This window comes from Protomyctophum bolini (genome assembly GCF_963924005.1).
Source record: "Protomyctophum bolini genome assembly, chromosome: 19".
Lineage (NCBI taxonomy): Eukaryota > Metazoa > Chordata > Actinopteri > Myctophiformes > Myctophidae > Protomyctophum > Protomyctophum bolini.
Window position 1 is genome coordinate 19,381,573 of NC_137880.1, and position 24,804 is coordinate 19,406,376.

Genomic DNA, 24,804 nt, shown 5'->3' on the forward strand with positions numbered 1-24,804 from the left:
AGGAAACCATGGTGGAAAAATCAGGACTTTGATCATCTGTGTGCATGTTTGTTTGTCGGTGGTGTTTGTTTGTATATGCCTGCGTGTGAGAAAGCGAAACCCACTCAGTAAGAACAGAGAGAACAGTCTTGTATGATTGGCATTAATGAAAAGAGAGAGAAAAGACTAATGTGTGTATATACACACTACAAGCAGCAAAGCAAGCAAGTCATTAATTTCCAGGGCCTGTAACGACTTGGAGCAATGAGACGCCTGGCGACCAGGTAGCTGTGACTTGGAGCAATGAGACGCCTGGCGACCAGGTAGCTGTGACTTGGAGCAATGAGACGCCTGGCGACCAGGTAGCTGTGACTTGGAGCAATGAGACGCCTGGCGACCAGGTAGCTGTGACTTGGAGCAATGAGACGCCTGGCGACCAGGTAGCTGTGACTTGGCGACCAAAACAAAACGTTTGAAGAGTGACAGTGACAGATGGCATGTGTTTGTGAAGTTTGTTGTATTGATTCATACACAGGTGAACCGCAACAGAACATAAATTCACACGAGCAGTATGATTGACTCCGACAGCTATAGCTGAAATTACTTAATATTGAGCCAAAACGTGGCCCACTTCTAGCTGAAATTGTTATCAGAAGCTTTAGAATTTTTGGTTGTATTATATACAATGTTTACAGAGAAACGATCATGAGAAAAGTATTGCAAGTGGGACAATTTGTATGTAATAAATAAAAATAATAATAAGAAGAAATATAACATAAAAGGTACTGCAGTAGTGCATATGCGTCCGCTGTCTGAACACTGCAGTAGTGCATATGTGTCCGCTGTCTGAACACTGCAGTAGTGCATATGTGTCCGCTGTCTGAACACTGCAGTAGTGCATATGCGTCCGCTGTCTGAACACTGCAGTAGTGCATATGTGTCCGCTGTCTGAACACTGCAGTAGTGCATATGTGTCCGCTGTCTGAACACTGCAGTAGTGCATATGCGTCCGCTGTCTGAACACTGCAGTAGTGCATACTGTATGTGTCCGCTGTCTGAACACTGCAGTAGTGCATACTGTATGTGTCCGCTGTCTGAACACTGCAGTAGTGCATATGTGTCCGCTGTCTGAACACTGCAGTAGTGCATATGCGTCCGCTGTCTGCGGACCTTCTCGGCTACGAGCAAAGCATAATCAGGCCTTTAAGCGCCTCTAATTGCGAAAGCCTGTCAAAGTGTGTGTGCGCGCCTCTGTGCATGTGTCTTGCGGTCGAGCTCTATAGGGGTGCAAGCTGCATGAGAGATGCAAGGAGCGATGGAGGTGTGTGTGTGTGTGTGTGTGTGTGTGTGTGCGTGTGTGCGTGTGCGCGTGCGGGCGTGCACAGTTGACGGCTCCATAGCAGTCTGATCACAGTGAAACCATAATGAGTCGTAGGCGATGTGTCACACCACGGCACACACACACTCCCAATGTCACCTCGCTCCTCCACACACACACACACACACACACACACACACACACACACACACATACATTCACAACCATCCCCATCGTTACTTCCAAGTGTACAGCTCGCACCTGTCAAATTTTCTCCGCGTCATTCAGACACACACACACACACGCACGCACGCGCACACACACACACACACACACACACACACACACACACACACACACACACACACACACACACACATGGTCAGTATACAAGTGGTTTTGGCACACTTATAGCCACAAACAGGCAGTTTGGCAGCAGGCAAAGCCTTATTCTACATTTCAGCCGGTGGTGGTGAGTCAAATGTAAATGAAATAACCCTGCAGGTCTGTATGAGCAAAGCATGGGCTTCCCCTACATTTTGATGTTTCCATTCCCTGTGTGTGAACTTGTGGCTTTTCAACATAGCTGTTGTGAAGCATCAATCAACCACATTTGCCACGAAGCAGGAAAAGCTTTGTATCTTGATTACCCCAAACTGCACATGTTAAGAGTTGAACACATTCAGGTGGAATTCTAGTCACAGTGCCTCCTAATGGCAACACCAATCATAGTTATTATAATATACCACCTGGTGGAACTTATTGTCCATATAGACCAAGTATTTGTTTACAGATATTGAGATTGGACGCACAGGTGCCTGTTTCATGTCATCAATTCCCAACAGGGAAGACACAGCCATGTGTGGCGGTGCAAGGAGCCGGTTTCCCTCCAGAATGGGGTTCATGTGGTTAACACTAGTTAGAAATTGCCATTCTGGATGGTGTTCACGTCATTGATTTTTGGAGTAGATTGCGTGTTGCCACTTGCAACCTGCCACAATGAAGTCTCTATGCTAAAAATGTATTCTGGGGAGGCAGACCTTTATAGATTAACCCCTCTCTCTCTCTCTCTCTCTCTCTTCCATTTCAGATCAATAATTAATTAATGTTTGTCACAGGGCCTGATGACCCCTCCTCAGTCCCTTTTCAACATGTAACTTCAACCTGCTATCTATCTCGCTGTTGAACAGTCTCTCTCTCTCTCTCTCTCTCTCTCTCTCTCTCTCCCCCCTCCATTCATCCAGATCCATACATCTCTCATCAACGGGCGTCCCAGTGCCGAGGACCCCTCCCCCACCCTGTTGAACTTCACGTCGGCCCGCTACATCAGACTGGTGTTCCAGCGGATCAGAACGCTCAACGCAGACCTCATGACCTTGACCCTGAGCGACCCCAGGGACGTAGATCCCATCGTGACGAGAAGGGTGAGAGTGACAGCTTATGCACGCACACAAAACCGTGCACACACGGTCACACTCACGCACGCCACTCACGCACACACATACGCAGTGTTGATTTGTTCCCTTCTGCTCTGCAAAACAACTCCAGGGGGATTTAAACTTTCCATTTATTCATGTTATTAGAATATACGCACATAGTGAGAAATCCCAAACTACGATAGACACTCCAAAAAGCTTCATAATAGTAAATTCAGTACATACAGTCAAACCCTCAGTATAAATGTGGTTACATTTGTACACAGAGTACACATGGATAAATTAACTGAGGATTTTACTGTGACACATGACGGCTATACAATACTGTATACACTATACAGTAGCCTACTGTATTATGTATACAGTATATCGTCTCTGTCAGGTGAAACCTCATGTGTCCAAAACGGGCACTTTTCAGCGCTTCGAGCATGCATGTCTGCTACTTTTTATGCTTTTGTGTGACGCAGTAGTATGATAGAAATGAACAGTTTTAGACAGCAACAGTATGCTGAAGTATATAAGTGCTTTTTAACGTGATGTGTTTTCTCTCTCTCTTCAGTACTACTACTCCATCAAGGACATCTCAGTGGGAGGAATGTGTATTTGCTATGGCCATGCCAAGGCGTGTCCTCTTAACATCACTACCAAGGTATAAGACAACTGTCTGTCTGCTTGTCCCTGTCTCTCTGCCCATGGCTGTGGACCTGTCTCTCTGCCCATGGCTGTGGACCTGTCTCTCTGCCTGTAGCTGTGTCCTGGTGGACCTGTCTCTCTGCCTGTAGCTGTGTCCTGGTGGACCTGTCTCTCTGCCTGTAGCTGTGTCCCAGTGGACCTGTCTCTCTGCCTGTAGCTGTGTCCTGGTGGACCTGTCTCTCTGCCTGTAGCTGTGTCCTGGTGGACCTGTCTCTCTGCCTGTAGCTGTGTCCTGGTGGACCTGTCTCTCTGCCTGTAGCTGTGTCCCAGTGGACCTGTCTCTCTGCCTGTAGCTGTGTCCTGGTGGACCTGTCTCTCTGCCTGTAGCTGTGTCCTGGTGGACCTGTCTCTCTGCCTGTAGCTGTGTCCTGGTGGACCTGTCTCTCTGCCTGTAGCTGTGTCCCAGTGGACCTGTCTTTCTGCTGTGCTCTGTCAGGGTCATGTCTCACTCTGTGGAACAGACGCACTACACAGCACACCTCTGAGCCCCGGGCCGTTCTTCTGCTGTCTCATATCCAGCCATCTATTATTTCATTCACTGTGTGTGTGCGTGTGCGTGTGTGCGTCCGTGCGCTTGTATTACTATACTTGTGAGGACCGCATGTCAGTGGAATTTGAGAGCAGGTTTCCCTGCTTATGGTTAAAAGTGGATTTAAAAAAACTGGCACTCATAAAATCGTGTGTGTGTGTGTGTGTGTGTGTGTGTGTGTGTGTGTGTGTGTGTGTGTGTGTGTGTGTGTGTGTGTGTGTGTGTGTGTGTGTGTGTGTGTGTGTGTGTGTGTGTGTGTGTGTGTGTGTGTGTGTGTGTGTGTGTGTGTGTGTGTGTGTGTGTGTGTGTGTGTGTGTGTGTGTGTGTGTGTGTGTGTGTGTGTGTGTGTGTGTGTGTGTGTGTGCCCGCAGGGGCCACGGGTGACAGAGTGTAGCAGCATGTCTCTCTCTGGTGTCACTTCAAACAGCGGCATGTTTGAAACCAGACACCCTTCACTGATCTCTCTTTCCCTCTCTCTCTTTCTGTCTTTCTCTCAGACACACACACACACACACTGACACTGTATCGTCCTCTGCGTGTCCCAAGGCTGAACCGTGAAGTTGAACCCAGATGTGACAGTTTTGGCTCGGTCCCTTGGTGATGATGTCATTGACGATCAGTGATGTCACGTTTCTCCCCCCAGTATATACCTTTAAAAGAGAGCTGTCACAGTATCTGTCAATGAGGGTCAAGAAATGTTTTCAACCAGACAAATAAGAAGGGAACACATAAACTTACTTTGTTGACCGGGGTCTCCCAGGTGTCAATCCTTGGCCCCTTACTTTTCTCCTCTATATACCAAATCTGTTTTTTCAGGGGCACTTATTTTATTTAACATCCTTAAATTGTCACTTTAGAAATATGCACATACTCTGTTGTACTGTATGTTAGTTTGTTTACTGTTGAGAGAGAAAACAATGTTGCACATTACGTAAATCATCTGGGGACCCCCCAAAATCATTTAAGGACCACTGCAGTATTTGTTTGTTTTTTACCACGATAAGACCACATTTGAGTCCAAGACAAGTTTCCCCATGAGGACAATATTAATGTATCTCGCCAGATTGGCCAATGTAACAGTACATCAGCCACTGTACTTAATGGTACAGTGGGACCTCGTGGGTCGTGGGAAATGTAGCAATTTAATGATTTAGAGGACTTCAGACTAATCAATTTAGTCGATTACCGGTATATAAAAAAACTATTAGAATTGTCTCGTGCTGATTCCTTCACGCGTCTTGGTTATTTGATCGAAAAAGTAATCAACAGAATAATGGCTAAGAGGATATTGGATAGTTCCAGCCCTAAAACAAAGGGAGTCAAGTTCCACTCTCAGATTTTAATGGGTAGCTGTTTTTGTGCATTCATCAGGTCAGAGTCACGTATCTTTCTCAACACACAGTGACTAAAGATATAGACGATCCACTTAATTAAGAAATGCGTAAAATGCCAAATGTTACCCTGCTAAGTGTGTGTGTGTGTGTGTGTGTGTGTGTGTGTGTGTGTGTGTGTGTGTGTAGAAATTCAGCTGTGAGTGTGAACACAACACCTGTGGGGAGAGCTGTGATCGCTGTTGCCCTGGTTACCACCAGCAGCCATGGATGGCCGGGACCTTCCTCACTAGACATATCTGTGAAAGTAAGAACCACACGCACACTGCAACACAATGATATACGTTTAACCATACACATGCCAGGTACGATCTGCAGTCACCTTTTGGCAGAAGGAATAATGCATTTTATGGCATAATATGGCCCTTTACACCACAGGGGTTGATAAGGTCTCATAGGTCATGTTCTACTTGCCCTCAGCTCATGGCCACTTGCTCCCAAAATATATCGTACATTTTGCATTGCTGTTCATTTTACCTTATAATTAATTTTTGAGTGGCGCTAGCCCCTCCTATATACATGGTTTGTTTTTCCTTAGACAAACTTTAAAAACGCCATTGACAATGGACAGAGTTTAATGTTTGTTTTGTCCATGTTTTTTTGAGTGGTGCAACCACTCCTACAACCAGCAATGTCCGTGTACCTGTGTACCTGTGTACCTGTGTGTATGAGCACGAGTGGTGTGCGCATGCGTGAAATTGGAACGACACGAGTATGTGACTTATTAATACCAGTAGGGGGTGCCAGAAACAGAGAGAGGGATATGCTGTGCCTGCTGCCTGCTAATGAGAGAGAGAGAGAGAGAGAGAGAGAGAGGAAGGGGGGAGAGAGGGGAGTTGCACCACTCGGTTCACACGTGTGTGATTTTTTGTCCTCGATGTTGCTGTGCCTGCTGCCTGCTAATGAGAGAGAGAGAGAGAGAGAGAGAGAGAGAGAGAGGAGGGGGGGAGAGAGGGGAGTTGCGCCCCTCACTTCAAACGGGTGTGATTTCTTACTTTCTACTTGCATGCTTGAAACATTTCCTTTCCCAGTTGAAAACTGTTTTTGTTTAAGTCACAGGAATCGGCTACAGTAAACAATCAATTTATGTAAATACTAGCATTTTATTTTAAATGCTTGGGAGAGAGGCAGGGAGAGAGATAGAAAGCAGGGGAAGACGCGGAGCGCAATGTCTACAGATATATCTTAGTTTTGACGATAAGTTTGTGTGTAATGTTATCTATCTTATCGTACTACTGTTTCTTAAAGGTAGTGTAAGTGATTTTCTTTGGTTAAAAATAAGTGTTAAAAAGCTCTATATTGTGTTGTATATTGTATATTGAGGAGTCTCCATGTCTCCAGTTTTTTATTAAACAGAAAGTGATTTAACCTTTTACCAAAAACTTTTAGTTTTAACCGAAAAATATCACTTACTGTACACTACCTTTAATTGGTGCGGTGACTCGGGTGACTCAGTTTCCTCCACAGGATCAATAAAGGTCTCTCTGTCTAACACACAGTAAAATTTGGAGTGAGAATTTAACTCTGAGTCCGTACAAACATAACCAAATGGTTCCGGAAGATTCCAGAAACGTTTGTTCACTCTCAGAGGTTTATTATTTATTTATTTGAAATGTCACTAGAGGATGAGTTGCAGCAACTCGTTTTCAAGGGGGACCTGTACAAATCACAAATGTATAATGTATAACTGCTGTTACCAAAATGTATTTTCACATCTCTCTGTGTGTGTGTGTGTGTGTGTGTGTCTTCCTTCCTTCTCAGAGTGTAACTGCCATGGGAAGGCAGATGAGTGCTACTTCAACCAAACGGTGGCGGACATGTCTCTCAGCCTGGACGCCCGGGGCGAAAACAAAGGGGGCGGGGTCTGCGTGGGTTGCCGCGACAACACGGCAGGCATCAACTGTGAGAGCTGTGTCTCCGGACACTACAGACCTGCTTGGGTATGTGTTACCTTTATGTGTCTCTGGACACTACAGACCTGCTTGGGTATGTGTTACCTTTATGTGTCTCCGGACACTACAGACCTGCTTGGGTATGTGTTACCTTTATGTGTCTCCGGACACTACAGACCTGCTTGGGTATGTGTTACCTTTGTGTCTCCGGACACTACAGACCTGTCCATCTTCAACCGCTTATCTGTAGTCCGGTCGCGGGGGCAACAGCTCCACCAGAGAGTTCCAGGCTTCCCTCTACAGAGCAACATTAGTAACTTCCTCTTGGGGGATCCTGAGGCGTTCCAAGGCCAGTGAGTTGATGTGATCCCTCCATCTGCTCCATGGTCTGCCCCAGGGTCTCCTCCCAGTGGGACGTACCTCGAGGACTTCCCTAGGGAGACGCTACCTAACCAGATGCCCGAACCACCTACTCTGGCTTCTTTCCAGGCGAAGAAGCAGTGACTCTCCTCCAAGTCTCTCTCGTGTGACTGAACTTCTCACCCTATCTCTAAGGGAGATGCCAGCCACCCGTCGAAGAAAACTAATTTTGGCCGCTTGTATTCACAACCTTATTCCTTCGGTCATAAACACTTCATGACCATAGGTCAAGTAGGAACAAAGATTGCTCGGTATACGGAGAGCTGTATGAATGTGTGTGTGAATGTAATGCACAATCTTGGGTAAAAGGCAGTGTGCCGTGGGTTCGACTCCCGATCCCGACGGACTTTACTGCATGTCACTCCCCCATCTCTCTCCCCATTTCCTGTCAGCCTACTGTCTGTCCCTCTATAAAAAAATTAAATAAATAAAGGTGAAAGCCACAAAAAAAAACATTAAAAGTAGCACATCTGCTACTTTTGCACATTTTCTTCAGTGTTTTATCCTGAAAAGCAACAGCCGACGTTATGTGTGTGAGTGTATAATATGTTTTATGTGTCCTACCAGGTGGGACCTGAGGATGATAGTCCCTGTCATCCCTGCTCCTGTGACCCCCATGGATCCATCAGCCCTGCATGCGTTCCAGACCCCAGCCAGGCCTCAGCCGGTATGCTCCAAACCTACCTATGATAACATGCAGTCTGACTATTGACAGGACATGTATTTAAATTTGTATTTGTTCAATGGTGTATTTGTATACTGTGTGAGAGGCTGTCTTTGAGTTGTAAGATGGGTGGCCCGCATGCATTTTCAGAGCATTTTTATTTGAATATATCAATCGATTATGTGAACAATGGAACTATACATACTTAAAAACATTTTTTTTCAAGGTAATAAAAAGTAGTTAACATAGCATCACAATCATCTTAACCTCTTTATCCATGTATACGTTTACGTTTCTACTATAGCAGATGTACAAGCTTGCAGTGCAGCACAGCTCACAGTGCGGCATAACGTGACGCGCATGCAGCGAGCTTGTAGATTGTAGATCTTTGAATTATTTATTATTTTGTTCGGGTAAATCTGGCACAAAACATTTTCAGATGGGGTTCCGCTGCTAATTACATAATTATCAACGGGCTCCTTGACTTGAAAAGGTTTGAGAAGCACTCAGCTAGGTCACATATAAGCAGGTGCTATTTCTCCCATTGATGACTTTGCTTGCGTTTCACGAGTAAATTGCTTCTAAACTTCTAAACGACTGTGCATTAAATACTTTGGCAAGTTAGCCGTGGTATAAGCGGGGTAATGCACCGTGAGCAAGTCAATTATGAGAAACCGCACTTCAGCAGGGTATAAAGCACCGCACCCCCCCCCCCCCCCCCGGTCGTGAGGTTATTTTCTCACAACTGTCACGCTCTCTGTGCATTATCCCTTATTATATACTGTGCATACTGTGCATATAAAGACATTCACATGCATGAATGTTTGAGCAGACACACAGTTGCACACATGCACACGCGCTCATGCGTTATTACCTTTATTGACCTTCCCCTAACAAAATCTTTCAAAAGTTCAACAATAAAAAAAATGAATTATTGCCTTTTTTTAATAATTACTATGTATTTGGATGATTTGGATATTTAGTTTGGTGAAGAGCTTTCTTATGTATTTAAAATGAGGTGTATTTTCAGTGGCATTGTAAAGACTGCAGTGTCTTTGTAGAGATGCTCTCTCTCATTTCACGTCTGGGTGTGTTTGACTGACAGCTCAGCCAGCAGGGTCATGCCGGTGTAAGGAGGGTTTCGGGGGTCTGAAATGTGACAGGTGAGATACACACACACGCAAGAACGCACACTCACTCACACAAACGCAAGCATGCACCACGTATGTTCACACACACACACGCACGCACGCATGCATGCATGCACGCATGCACACACACACACACACACACACACACACACACACACACACACACACACACACACTTATGTTTGTACTACTTATATTTACAAGGACAACCCCCCCCCCCCCCCACGCGCACACACGTACACCTGCGCACTCAGAAAGACAGAGCGCAGATCACACATCTAGACTGTGTGACCAAACATGGCCAAACAGACTGTGTGTATCTGCACAGACATGCAGATACATAGAGTAACACACACACACACACACACACACACACACACATGCAGACACACACACAGTCACACACACACACGGAGTGATGGAGACAAACATAGACACATAGTGACAGGTGAGCAGAATATTTCAGCTGTTGTCTGCTCCAATTAGTGGTTGATAATTACCACAAAGTTTCCATTTAACATTCTGAACACATTTCGTTTCTAAGACACCAACCATATGAAACCTTTTGTTTACCACCACATTCTAAGACAAATACAGTATGTTTAGTATTGTAAGTAAGTAAGTAAGGTGAGTTCCTATTGAACAAAAGAAGACACAGGGCACTATTTTTAGTCAAACAGATGAACCGGCGTGAAGCACAGTCAGCGGTGTGAAGGGTGGGGCATGCTGACAGACTTTTTCTATTTTTCCCGGACTGAGAAAAGGTTGAGTACTGGCAGTTCAGAGGCAAGATGAATATTTTAGGCTGTGTGTATACGTGTGTGTATATGTATATATATATATATATATATATATATATATATATATATATATATATATACAGTATATATACTATGAACTGGAAATACACACTAAGAATCTCACTGGCTCACAGGACCAGTTCCAGATGAACAGTATTAATTGTATTTGTTATGTCCTCCCAGTCCCAGGATCATCATGTGCTCTTGGCGGTTGTGTTTGAGGTGCTGTGGACGTGTTGTTGATGACTCTGCACCTCACGCTTGCTCTTGGGAAAAATTATGTTTCAGAGACTTTTCCTCCACCACACTGAAAATGACCGGTATGCTGTTGTGCTGAGCACAGCGCACTGCTCTTAAAAAACATGTCATAATAGGCAAACATGTGCCTAGAAGACAAATCTGATCTACAACCTCACAGCTTGTAGATCAGCTATTTCCGACGAAGAGATTTGGTGTGTGCAACAGACCCATTCAACAAGTGTGGCTAAAGGTAATGGAAGGAGATCATGTTGATTGGCCATGATTGAATAAACCTGCAACACACTCACTGACAATAGTATTCAGCAGAGAGATCTCTCTCTCTCTCTCTCTCTCTCTCTCTCTCTCTCTCTCTCTCTCTCTCTCTCTCTCTCTCTCTCTCTCAAACACAACCGCCAAGAGCACATGATGATCCTGGGACTGGGAGGACATAACAAATACAATGAATACTGTTCATCTGGAACTGGTCCTGTGAGCCAGTGAGATTCTTAGTGTGCATTTCCAGTTCATAAGCCCAGTACATAATCGCCAAATCCTGCTCAACAGTGTACAAAATGGAACCAAATGTGGGGGGCATCTATCGCTGAACAGGTAGTGAGACTGTCGGAGAATCGGAAGGTCACCGGTTCGCCCTCTGATCCATGTGTCTATAAGTGTCCCTGAGCAAGATAAGACACTTTTAACCCCTGTCTGTATTCATAGCACCCACTGCTCCTAGAAGTTAGGATGGCTAAATGCAAGGGACATATTTAATGTGTGTGCAAATGCATAGTGACAAAATATATCCCAAAGGACAAAATCATTATTATTAGTTAATTATTATCCTTGACACCCAAATTGCAGTTCTCTGCTGATTGGCAAACAGCACCCCCTGTAGTGCATCTGTCCTCCCAGATCAGTGCACCCAGAATAACCCATGCAGACGTGGAAAGGCACGCCTCACTCCTCGCTAATAACGGTGTGTCATCCCTGTCCAGTCCTGAGCTATCCGTAGAACAGTAACTTTAACTTACTATAGTCTCTGTGTGTGTGTGCAGTTTGTGACCGAAGCTGCACAAATCAGTGCATCGTTCAGTGATAAACACATGTACATGTATGTACATACTTTCTCACAAACTCTGTTATAGCTGGTCCTACTTGTACAGCTGTGAAACAAACAAAGACAGTGTCTGACTTCCAATAGCTTTATTAGAAGTCACGTGCACGCGCACAGGGTTATTCGTCTTATTTATGCTCAGAATGGCATATAATTCCATGTTTATAGCCTATTAAAAGGTTAATCCAAGCCGCTGCTCTGAGGGTGATGGTTCATCCCTTCCCTATCCTTACACTACAGAAACAACGCTACATCACTTCCGACGGGCATTTTCTCTGGCCTGGAGGGCTGGGCAGTATTGTGGTTATAGAAATCGGCCAGTATGTGTACTGTATTCGTTTTCATAGAGTGACTCTAAACTCTGAGCAATAAGTCCTATCAGAATATAGACTACTCTGCACTTATTTTAACAAAACAATATCACCTACCTTACCTTTAATTAACATGGAACCTGCAGTAATAGATGTAGTGTTTCGTAGGTGTGCGTTTGGTTACAAGGACTACCCCGACTGCCAGCGATGCATGTGTAGCATCGACGGAAGCACCAACTCTGATCCGTGTATATCACCATGCAACTGTAAGGTAGGCACACACACACACACACACACACACACACACACACACACACACTGACAGGAGGACTCCTGCTAAAGTGGTGTAACGAATGTCTCTAGTGATATCGAGGGGGGAAATACACATTCACAGCTAACTTCTCAATGCTTAGAAAGGCTCTGAATCAATCATTCTTTTATGATGATTTCAGGTCCTGGGACAATGACAAATTGTTTGTGTGGAATGCAATTCAGCACTGTGTGCTTGTACGTAGTAAGTTTGACTATGGCTGATAAACTGTGTACTCTCTTTCTCAATTCCTCTCATTCTTTCTGTCGTCCTCTTCCTCTCTCTCCCCCCCTTTCTTGCCGTGTTGCAGGAGAACGTGGAAGGGGACAACTGCGACAGTTGTAAATTGGGATTCTACAATCTCCAGCGCGACAATCCTCGAGGCTGCGAAAAGTGCTCCTGCATGGGCGTGGCCAGTCAGTGTTCCGCATCGACGTGGGCCTATCAGAATGTAGGAAACTGCACACTTTGCACTACATGTTCACTGCTTTGACTTACCATTCTTCCAGCTCTGGATCCTATATAAACGACAGCAGTTGTCCACCTGTGGGCCAAACAATTGGCAAAACGTTAATATTTAATGATAACCTTGAAAAGTTAGTTTTCATTGTGATACTGCTAAATGGGAACTCATAGTATACTGTGTTAGTTCCATTTAATAAAATTATTGTCAAGCTCTCAAAATGCACGTGGCCCCTTCACTGCACACACAAGCCTGGGCTCTATTTTCATCCATGCTAAACGCTTTATCCATAAACTTATTTGCCCTTTTTACTATTTCGAAAAGTTTTGACTAGCCGATCTACATCAACATGTTGTGAGCTTGTAGATTGGATATTTTTAACTATTCAAAAATGTTTTTCAAAATTGTAAAAAAGGCAAAGTTTAGGGATAAGGGGTTTACCACTGATGAAAATAAGGCCCTTAGTCTTACCTTTCATACAGTATACTGTACTGTCAGCCAGGGGAAAGCAACTGTTACACATTAACTCCTGTACAATTTGCAAGCACACAACACACATGCATGCATGCACACACGCATGCATGCACGCACGCATGCACGCACGCACAGTCGCACACACATGCACACATGCACGCACACACTATCAGTGTGAAAGGGTAAGCCAAGGTCAGGTTAATTGCAACAGCAGATGTGTGCCTGCCAGTCTTTCGCCACACACACACAGGCACACGCACGCACACGCACACACACACACACACACACACACACACACACACACACACACACACACACACACACACACACACACACACACGCATGCACACACTATCAGTGTCTAAATCTGAGCTGTCAGCCTGTCAAAGTCTCCACTCCCAAAACCCACCTCTCCCGTCAATCAGAAGGTGTTTTCCTCTCCGCCTCTCTTCTGCTCTCCTCTCTTTCTTGACGCATCTCCTCTCCTGTCCTCTCCTCCTCCTCCTCCTCTCTGATCGCCCGCTCCTTGTCTGTCCACCTCCTGTCAACCCCCTACAATCCTCCTTTGTCATTAGCCGCCCTCTCTGTGACCTCTCACCCCTCGTCCCCCCACTTTTCTTATATCCTCCAGCACTCTTCTTCTCTACTATGAAGACTGTTTTACAGTCCATACAAGGCAGTGTTTATCACACCTTTTTTATTTAAATTCAAGGACCCCCCCAGTTTGATATGCATTTGGCCACAGACTAAGAGTGTACGAATGGAACTAAATGGTTCCAATTTGAACACTCAGACCTGTGACTCCTCGACTCCTAACCCAACCTAAAGTGAATTGAAACATCAACACAGTCTCTGAGCCATCATCTTAACATATACTCCTTTTCTGATTGGTGGTCTTCTAGGAGACCACTCTGGCCGGCTGGCACCTGATTGGTGAGACAACGGGATCGAGGGTGTGGTCTATCCACAGGCACACGCCTCCGTATCTTAGTGTCCGCCACTCAGACGTGGAGAGGGACCTTGGCTCCACCTACTACTGGAGCGCACCGGAAGTCTACCTGGGAAATAAGGTGAGACACGCGCAACAAAGTTGCGTGTGCGAGCGCGTGTGTGTGTGTGTGCGTGCATGCGTGCGTGTGTGTGTGTGACACACTGACTCACAGAAATAAAACTTGAACCTTTCTAGTTAATGCTTGTCAATAGGATGTTCGTCTGATGTGCTACCGTAATGCCAAAATACAAATACTTTTTTCTAGTTAATTGAAATTACTACAAAACGCGATGACTCGAAGCGAAAGATTTTGACTTATTTAAGACTCAAAACCAAAAGTTATGACCTGTTTAAGCCGATATGACCGATATGCCCATATATGAACATCTCATATATGCCTTGGCCCTTTATGCCCATATGGAAATCCCTGATGTTAGCTGTACCCATAAACGGAGCTGACTGATTTGTATTTGCGCGTGATGTCACATTGAGGTTAGACAACACACAAATTTGCGCATACAGTAGATTAACACCCCGAACGCCCGTGGTTATTTAATCCATTAAATTATACTGGATTTCTGCCCCCCACCCATTCCTAAATCATGTTTCCAAAGCCTTGTCTCTCTCCCTCCATGTGTCTCTCAGGGTAAACAGTGTTTCGCCCGTTGAACTCGATAATCAACTGTTTTGCACTCACCCATGCACACGCACGCACGTGCGCACATGCATGCAACACGTACACACAGTTGTGGGCCTATATAAGTCAGATAATGATGGGTTTTGGAGGCATTAGGGACAGCAGAGCAGAGCTGAAACGCCTCAAGACTCTGGAAACAAACAAATTACTAGTGTGTGTGTGTGTGTGTGTGTGTGTGTGTGTGTGTGTGTGTGTGTGAGAGAGAGAGAGAGAGAGAAAGAGGGAGAGAGAGATAATGATTACTAGCAGCAATGTGCAAGTGTAAAGAGATTCTTTGCTTCAATGTCTGATCGAGTTACTTTGATAGATTCCCTGTGACTTCGGTCTCATCTCTCACACACACACACACACACACACACACACACACACGCTCGCACACACACACACACACACACACACGCACACACGCATAAACACACACACACACACACACACACACACTCTGTGTCTCTCTTACTGTGTAGACCCACATAGAGTAGTTATAGTCATGTTAGTGCGTGTTCATTGGAAGTGACAGGGTGTGTGCGTGTTTAGGGACAAGCGGTGAGTGTCATTATGTGCATGTGCAATGCTTGTGTGTGTGTGTGTGTGTGTGTGTGTGTGTGTGTGTGTGTGTGTGTGTGTGTGTGTGTGTGTGTGTGTGTTGGTTCATCTCTTGCACCTCAATTGGTAAATCAACACCATGGAGGATGCTCATTGGCCCGTTAGCACACAGTGTGGATGCTCATTGGTCCAGAAGCGTGGTCCCACTGATGCTCATTGGATAACTCATGCATGTTCTGTGGGACTGCTGTGACTGCTCATTAACCTAGCGCTGCTGTCAGGTGGAAACCTTGTATGTAAATAAAATATAGATTTTTTTATGATTCATTATTTTACATCTTGAGATCCACAAGCTCATTTGTCACATTGCTAGATATAGCAGAACCTTTGTGTGACAGTACTTTTGTATGGCTAAAGTAGGGCATTAATACGAACAAAAACAAACAAACAAAAAAAAACATAAAAAAGTTGAAATACGGAAATACAAGTTCTCTACCCGACAGCAATGATAGGATCAGCGAGTAAATGTTTGGTTAAAGCTTGCTTTAATGGACAGTGACAGGAATGATGGAAACATCGGTTTGACAGACAGATTTAGATTGGAACTTCTTATACTATGTGAGTACACAAGAGTAACATTCTTTGGTTTTTAACATTTTAGCAATCAAAATCATTTAGAATAGCAGCAATAATAACGAACTGCGAAAAGCCAGTATTGGAAGTCCACAAAAAGAACGATGAGGCTTGCAAACTGAGAAATAAAATACCCTTTTTATTTACTAGGTGCAAAAAAGGTCACACAGGAGCAAAAGAGAAGGGAATTACTTTTTTTGCACCTTGGAAACATAAATAAATAATATATAATTAGTAGTTGTCCAAGTTAACTAATTTAATCACAATTAACTCAACTTTATGTTAACACCTGAGCATCTCCGTCCTATCAAATAGTTACGCTCAGCGCCCAGGACGGAGATGAATCAACCGAGCACACCGCTCCACAGGCTGGGAGCGCCTGTTGGGCAACATTCCATCATCCAAAGTGGTCCCCCTCCATTTTAGTGGATGAGATCTAGCTACTTCTAGCTACTTCCAAGATGGCACCGTGCCACCTTGAAATAAGCCCTGAAGCTGCAAATCGCTGGGCGCCCTGATTTAATGGTCCTAAATACCCCCGGGAATTCGGGTGTCACAATTAATTGTTTTAATCACAATTAATCACATATTTATTTACTTTAGCCACCTACCAGTAGTTTAGGAAAGTGGTTCTTACAATGTGAGACCGACATTTATTTTCTGAGGTTTCCAGATTTAGCTTTATGTACAACATTGTTTTCTCAATGAAAAGATATTCGTCTAAGGTACATTGTGAACAGATAAAAACTGATGATTTTTATTTGCGATTAATCGCATGATTTACTAGATCTAACTAGTATCATGCGATTAATCACAATTAAAATATGTAATCATTGGACAGCACTATTACTTTGATTTGTCAGTGCATGAGCCAACTCTGTTTTTGTTACATTGGTCATCAATGCACACTATGAGGTGCTGGAAGGTGCTGTGTCCAAGGGTTCTACTTCAAAATATGATTCATGTATGTGTGCACCGCTAAGTAGGACGCAAGTGCTTGACATTTTGTCGTAAGGCTTACGCTAATAAGCAGGTGAAAAACACGAGTGCCGGAAACCTGTGAAGATGGAGCAAACAGCATCTTGTCCAATCACATTACTGAGAGTGGTCACCTACGTATAGTTGGATCCGTTCTTTTACGAGCCAAATCAATGACTATTCCTCTCCTGCACGGCTGTCTTCTCTGTGTCATCACAGGCAGCTGGCATGTCGTCGCCACAGTATGAACCGATATCTGTGAAAAGCCCCTTAACCCATTTTGGACTAACCTTTTTCTGAAAAACCCATGTTTCTATGTCAGTGGGGCTCAACCTTTTTCATGTCAAGGACCCCCAGAATTATCTCTATTGGGCCACGGACCCCCATCTCAAAATATGTAGTTCCAGGGACCCCCCAGAAGCCAACATTTTAGTTAAAAATGTTCGCTCTGAAATATATATTGAAAGATGTGTGCCACATTTTCAAAAATAGCAGACCTACAATTTCGTAGCGTTCCACTCGGTGGCGCGCTATGAGCTTGTAGATCTGCTATTTTTCAATAGCTAAATTATAACATAATGTTTAAAACACCAAAACGGGTTCCCGCCTAAAATGAGTTAAAGCCACCAAATGTGTTTCGTATACAAATCCAGCTCCAATGCTCTTCTTGCGGGGGTTGAGAAATGAGGCAAACACACTGTGATCAATGGAAATGCACTGGTGCAGCAGTTAAACAGTGTGAACGTAAGCACCTTGGGTATTCTCACACATAGCGGCTGCGCTGCCTAATAGCCTATCAGCATGATAGATCTCAACAAGTAAACTACATGCATAAAGAGGAAGGGGCAGAGGGGGGGGGGGATTCATCTTTTAAGAGAGCAGGACCATGTTGCTACCTAAGTCATTGAAAACCAATTCCTTTGCACGCACGCACACATGTTCAAACCAATTCCTTTGCACGCACGCACACATGTTCAAACCAATTCCTTTGCACGCACGCACACATGTGCACACGAGTGCACGCGCAGTCTGCACATACACACACACACACACACACACACACACACACACACACACAATATTGTTCTTTGTGAGAAGTCACAGCTCAGCAGCTTGATAATGGCTGAAACGAGAGAGGGAGGAGAGAGAAATGAGTTCATACACACAGTTTGGAAAAGCCATTTCAAGATCTTTCATTCGTCACAATAACCAGCACTCAACGTTTTGATTAGAATGCTTCTAAAGCCTGTGCATGGTGAACTGTAGCTCTACCTCTGTCTTTCTAGCTGACCAAAGATTCATTTGTTTTTATTTAGCTTTACAAAAAGATCTTATGGCATCACACTGTCAAATCAAATCGGTTGCTGAAATATTCAGGTTACTTCGAAAAATGCCTTCTCTAGTATTATATATGCATGGTTACATTACAGGAAAGGAGTAGGTAGGTACAACAATGCCAAGTTTGATTCCTACCCCTAATACTGGCAATATATAATAATAATAATAATAACAGAACACACTCGTACATAGCATCCCTCAAACACCTACCTCAATATTTAAACACACACCACGCACATTGGCACATTTGACATAATAAGACTGCACACACAAACATACTACACACATCTTGTGTTTTCAGTCACTCAAAATCCCCATACATGGGGAAAGCCCCCATATATTGTGCCCAGGTCTCGTGACATCACTATGACATTATCAGGGATGATAGTAAATCAGGGATCATATCATAGTAAATGTGACCTGCTGTCGCAATTAAGCCCATATATGGAGATCCCTGATGTTATAAATATTAGTTTATGGATATGAATGTCAGAACCTTTTCTGACATTCCATGTGTTGATCCTTCCCCATCCATCCTTCCTCTTCGATGCCTCCCTTTTGACTGATGGAGGAAAAAATAGAGTCCGGTATGAAAAACTCAGCTCCACTGATTTTCTCTTGTACTGCCTTTTGTCCAGCAATTGGGCTAGAGTGGAGGTGCATGCTCTATTATCCTTGTCCCTTTTGACTGATACCTGACCATTTAAACTCTAGACGCCAAAGTTATTAGTGCAGCCACGCCCGGCAGCCGGCGAGTTCTCAACAGGCCCTAAAATTAAGGCCCGGCCCTACCTGGGCCCTCATCAAACCCTGTACACTCAAGACACTGCCACTGCAGTATCTTGAGTTAGATCTCCATATATGGAGCTGACCTGTTCTGACATTCCATATGTTGATCTGACCTCATCAAACCCTGTACACTCAAGACACACTCCATATATGGCCAGTGCACGCAACCTCGCCGAGGTCGCTTCTCGCCCGCAGGCGTCATACTGGTATAGACTGTGCATACATTTGAATACATATACTCACACACCGCAGTGCGCACAAACTACACACATACTGTAGACACATACTGTACACATGGATCATACCGAATGTTTATAGTGACACATTCCAGTGTAGTATAAAACTGAGAATGGGGGGAAAACTTTTTCTGTTGAAGTAGAGGATTTTCTTTTTCATAGTAAAGTTACACTTTATTGATCTGTGAGGATATGTCCTCCACAGTTAGCAGTGGGTAGCCAGTGCACTAAGCAGCGCCCAGGGACCAGCTCCAACTAAGCTCCAAAAGGCATGTGTTTTTGGTGGGGAAGGAAACAGGAATTCCTGTATGCTGTCACGATTACACATTTTTCAGTTTGAGATGAACAATTTAATTGTGTTTTTGGCATTGAACATTATTGGAACTTATGAATAGTTTTGTTCTGATCTACAAGCTTACAACGCACCACAAACTGACAAAATATGACTGTTAAAAAATACTCAATCATACTCGCTACCGATACCGATAAAATAATTGTAAGCAGTATCGGCAGGCCGGCAGCTTTTCCGATACTGGTATCGTTATCGGAACACCTCAAACTGTATGTTTGTGTCATTTTGAGCTTGAGCTAAGGCGCTAGAGATCTATTGGTTTAAAATGGTTTCACAGTTTCACCAATTTCATTGTCTGCTTGTTCTACAGCAATATGTTTTAAATGGGGCATTTGTTGTTTTCTCGGGAAATAGGTGTCACAGCCGAACAGGTTTTGGAGAACCAGTGTGCTAGGATATACAGTGGTGTTCTGTCTCTCCTGGGGTTGCTGTTGATTCACACTGGATGTGAGTGAGCTCCGTTGGGCGGATGTATAATGTCTCCAATAAATATGTGTCTCTCGGTGACACCATGGGTGTCTTCTCATAAACACTGTAGTGAAATGATGGAGTTTGGAAAGCTGTGTGCTACAAAGAGGACATTGTTGGATGGATTTGGGCTCATGGGCGTGTGTGCTTTATGCATTCCTCTCACAACATCACATCAATCACGTGCACAAATACGTGAGACAACACACGCACAAACGTTTGCACGCACGCACGCACACACACACACACACACACACACACACACACACACACACACACACACACACACACACACACACTCGGGGTCAGTGTTTTGCTGCACTCTACTCAGTCTTCTGTCTCCTGGTCCATCTGGAGCCAATCAAAAGAACAACAACTGTGTGTGTGTGTGTGTGTGTGTGTGTGTGTGTGTGTGTGTGTGTGTGTGTGTGTGTGTGTGTGTGTGTGTGTGTGTGTGTGTGTGTGTGTGTGTGTGTGTGTGTGTGTGTGTGTGTGTGTGTGTGTGTGTGTGTGTGTGAGAGAGAGAGAGAGAGGGAGTTTGTTTTCAGAGGCTTTGGTGACAATCTGTTCTTTTCATTTCCTGAAAGATGGTATCTTTTTGTCCTCTTTGTATTTCTGTGGTGTTTTGCTATATGTAAAAACAAACAAAAACGTACATATGGGAATGTAGAGATTCATTGCCTAGTAATGTTTCACCATGCTACTTGGTAAGGCTTTAATAAGCCCTAAGACAAATACATTTCTAACATCCTTTCTGTATTTAAAAAAAGTATTGTGTTTCAAGTGTAAGTAACTGATGGTGCCCCTGCTGTTACCACTGTGACAAAGGAAGTATTTGGTCTCAGGCTGAATTTCTTCGTTCCGAAGGCGATGGCACTTTGACCCTGCTGCTCTGTGGAAAATAACCAAGATCTGTCTTTTCTAGACTTACTTTTACACTCTTTTGTCTTCTCGTGTCTTTAGTCCTCTCTCGCTCTCTTTAACCCTATACAAACGGCTCTGTCCATGGTCCCCTCCTTTTCCCCTCTACACCAAATCTCTTTGGCGGAAATAGCTGAACTTTTGTGTCATGACGTGTTGGGAGCTGGAGATTGGCTTTTTTAGCTGCCTATGATAGAGTCCTCAACAGGCATGAAAATTAAGGCCCGTCCCGAAGACGTTGGGTCGGGTTGGCTAGGGTCTTCTTAGGGCAGAATTTGAGAACTCTAATGCCTGTTCTGTATATTTTTAAACTTACAGGAGTGTAAAGAATCTATATGTCCAGAGAGAAAGAAAGGTTTGAGAAAAATGACATTCAGCTATGCCTAATGCCCCATTCAGATAGGAAGAAGCTGGAAAAATAAAAGTATGCAAAAATATTTTTGAAGCAGCTTTTCTTTCAGAAAGTGGAAAAATATAGACAAAAATATGGAGATCCAAGGATTTTGCATGCATGGTTGACAGCAACGGTATCTCTAAATGATATACTGTACTGTGTGCATTTTTCTTTCTTATTTGATAATTATAGGAGGACTGGTCTGTGATGTCTGCTAATAGGTTTAATAACGGGCATATCGACCTCTCACAGGCCTCCTACACACTTCTATTGTGTGTTTGTGCGTGCGTGCGTGTTCTAGACACTTTGTGCCTACGCATTGATATGTGTATGGTAGGGCTGCAACTAACGATTATTTTCATAATCGATTCATCTGCCGATTATTCGGATTATGACACTTATTAAGCTATGATTAGGCTGCTATTCAAATAAAAGACAAACTAAATTTAAATGAATTAAAGCAACTCATGCTCTTTAGGCTTATTCTGACTGCATTTGATTAAAGAATAGCTACACATGTGTCAGTCTAGAAGGAACAGTACTCTTCTGAACTCAAATACAGGTCATTTAAAAATTAATATTGTTCTTGTTCTTGATATTATAATCGTTATGTGTCATATTTTGCTTTGCAGTCGCTACTGTGCAACTATTATTATTATTAGATTGTAAGGGAAGAGAGATAGCTCACTTCTTGACACTTGAAAAACTATGGTTAAGTGCATGGAAATCACCTATTGATAAATTGATTACTAAATTAGTTGACAACTAATTGAATAATCGATTCGATTACGATGAATCGTTTCAGCCCTAGTGTATGGACATCCGCTGAATGTGAATAAGTGTGTGTGTGTGTGTGTGTGTGTGTGTGTGTGTGTGTGTGTGTGTGTGTGTGTGTGTGTGTGTGTGTGTGTGTGTGTGTGTGTCTGCTTGTGTGTGCTCCTTTCACTTTCCCTGCTCGCTCCTTCTGTCCGTCTTTTTTCCTTCTTTCTCTGCATGATGTGGCGACCGTGCCGTGGTCAAGGGCTGAAGCTGAAAGGTTTTGATTATCAAGGGGGGCTGCCTGTTGCAAATCAATTTCCTGAGCACTTGTCAATAACCACCTTGAAATAGCTGTGAAATGGCAGGTTCTATAAAACGTGGCCAATCTGTCACAGCCAGTCGATTTGGGCCCTGTGTGCGTTTTAGGTCAGAGGTGGAGTCTTGTCCTCCTTTCCTCATTAAGGTGCACAGAACCAAAGCTAAACGTGTGCAATTATATGTACATTTATAAACCACTGTTGCTATTTATTTCTTTATTTATAGTGGAAAGCTTGTACTGTCCAAAACCTTACCTATTTATTATTATTATTATTATTATTATTAAATGAATAGTGAAATTAGCAGGATTTTGATTGACACTCTTGTACGATGAAGTAACACATTCATACGAAAAACCAAAACCATATGGAGATCGTATCTGCACATTGTTTTTAGAGATATAAGTTTCTGCCCGAGGTGAGACATGATGTCTGGCCCAGTTTATACTGTAGGTACATTCAGCTGGAGGCTGTACAGTACCTTCACACTGTCTGTCCATATGGGTTTGTGAAGGATTTTGTGTACCCTGGCATCGGCCGGACTGATGTTGTCTTTGTTGACACCAGTCACAAGGAGGTCCTGATTCTGGAGGTGGGCTGTGTCTTTGATTTGTACATGGACCAGGCATTCCAAGATAAATATTCTAATTCTGCGTGTGCACGTGTGCGTGTGCGTTCCTGGCTGTGTCTTTTACGAGCCAAGACCTGCAAATGGGGTTAGGGAAGAGAATAATTGTCGGTCAATAAACTGTCCTCCCAAGTATAACAACACCTGTTTGTTTGTGTGTGTGTGTGTGTGTGTGTGTGTGTGTGTGTGTGTGTGTGTGTGTTGGCAGTGAGCTGTGAAATGGCTGATTCCTCTTCCTGCTTTAAGAACTGGGGGTAATGATGCAGAATGGAAGAGCTTTATAGGGGCACCAGGTCCACCACTCTGTCTGTCTGTCTGCCTGTCTCCATTTTGCCCTCTGTCTTCTTTCTCTGATCCGAGTGTTTATTTCTAAATCTATATCCTATCCTCATCTCTCAATATCTGTTTTTCTCACGTTCTCTTTCTATTATCTTTCTCTCTGTGTTTCCCTCCCTCCCTCCGTCCATCCATCCCTCCATCCATCCATCTCCTCTCTCTCTCTCTCTCTCTCTCTCTCTCTCTCTCTCTGGTTTTATGGTGGTGTTATTATGTGGCTCGCCCACCCATTACTGCTCAGGTTACAGCAGAATAATGAATTGGTGGATTAATGCCGACACAGCGTTTTCTTGGCTGAGGCTTGTTCTGTGGACTCCACAGAAAAGGGGGGGAATAAGTCCGGCTTTGAAACAATACATGAGCCTTATACAGTACACATAGTGGTCTACACCAGGGGTTCTCTGCATGTTGGGCTGGGGGAGCCCCACAAATACTTTGGCCATGTCTCAAATTCGTTTTATTTTTGTCTGTGAGATGTGTGCTTTTAATTTTGTTCCACATTAACAAAGTTTGAATGTTTAAGAACTAGAATCAGAAGCTTGATTTCTATGAGCTACTGTACACTACAGTACATACAGCTACAATGTTCTTGAAATTATTTGGCAACATATTAGCATAACCTATATACAGTAGACTGAATGGAAGATGAATTAGTGGTTGGATTTTAAAAGCATGTAGTTACATACTGTAAGCTTGTAGCTATTTGTACTCCGTTGTCAAATAATATTATGGTGTGACAAGTCTACAGAGAATTCTAGAAATTTGAGGCCTGGTAAGTATGGAACTTTAAAATGGAAAATGACTATTACACCCGAAACTAGACTATTCTAAATGTCACTATATTGATCGGCTGCCTCCACTGTGCCAGTTGTTCCATGTTTGATGGGAGCCATTTGCTAAAGCCGATGCTAACGTCATGTCAGTGAAACGTAATGGTTCTCTAACACCTTGAATTTCAAATTTACATTAGGCCCATAACTCTGAGAGTTTTGTAGCCAAATGGACCTGTAAGTTTGGGTCCATTTGATTCCATTTGTAAACTCTCAGAGTTACAGTGCAGTCACAGACCTGCATAAGGGACCATTGGTTCCTAACTATCAATAATTTAGCTGAGGACCCCCTGGAATCCTCTGAAGGTTCCCTGAGGGTCCCCGGACTCCACTTTGAGAACAACTGGTGTAATGTGTTATGGGAAATGTACATTTTCACCAGAAAGGGTGCGGACGGTTTATTGAAGAA

At 43.7% G+C, this 24,804-nt stretch overlaps 1 protein-coding gene across 1 annotated transcript in view; it reads left to right on the forward strand.

The window, feature by feature from the left end:
• Positions 1-24,804, forward strand: part of lama2 (laminin, alpha 2) — a 266,769-nt gene that overhangs the window by 65,655 nt on the left and 176,310 nt on the right. The window contains exons 6-14 of the mRNA XM_080791600.1: positions 2,542-2,721; positions 3,293-3,382; positions 5,476-5,593; positions 7,108-7,286; positions 8,226-8,325; positions 9,428-9,485; positions 12,107-12,209; positions 12,559-12,699; positions 14,088-14,255. Of these exons, the coding sequence (XP_080647726.1) occupies positions 2,542-2,721; positions 3,293-3,382; positions 5,476-5,593; positions 7,108-7,286; positions 8,226-8,325; positions 9,428-9,485; positions 12,107-12,209; positions 12,559-12,699; positions 14,088-14,255 (1,137 nt within the window). The remainder of the gene's footprint in view (positions 1-2,541; positions 2,722-3,292; positions 3,383-5,475; positions 5,594-7,107; positions 7,287-8,225; positions 8,326-9,427; positions 9,486-12,106; positions 12,210-12,558; positions 12,700-14,087; positions 14,256-24,804) is intronic.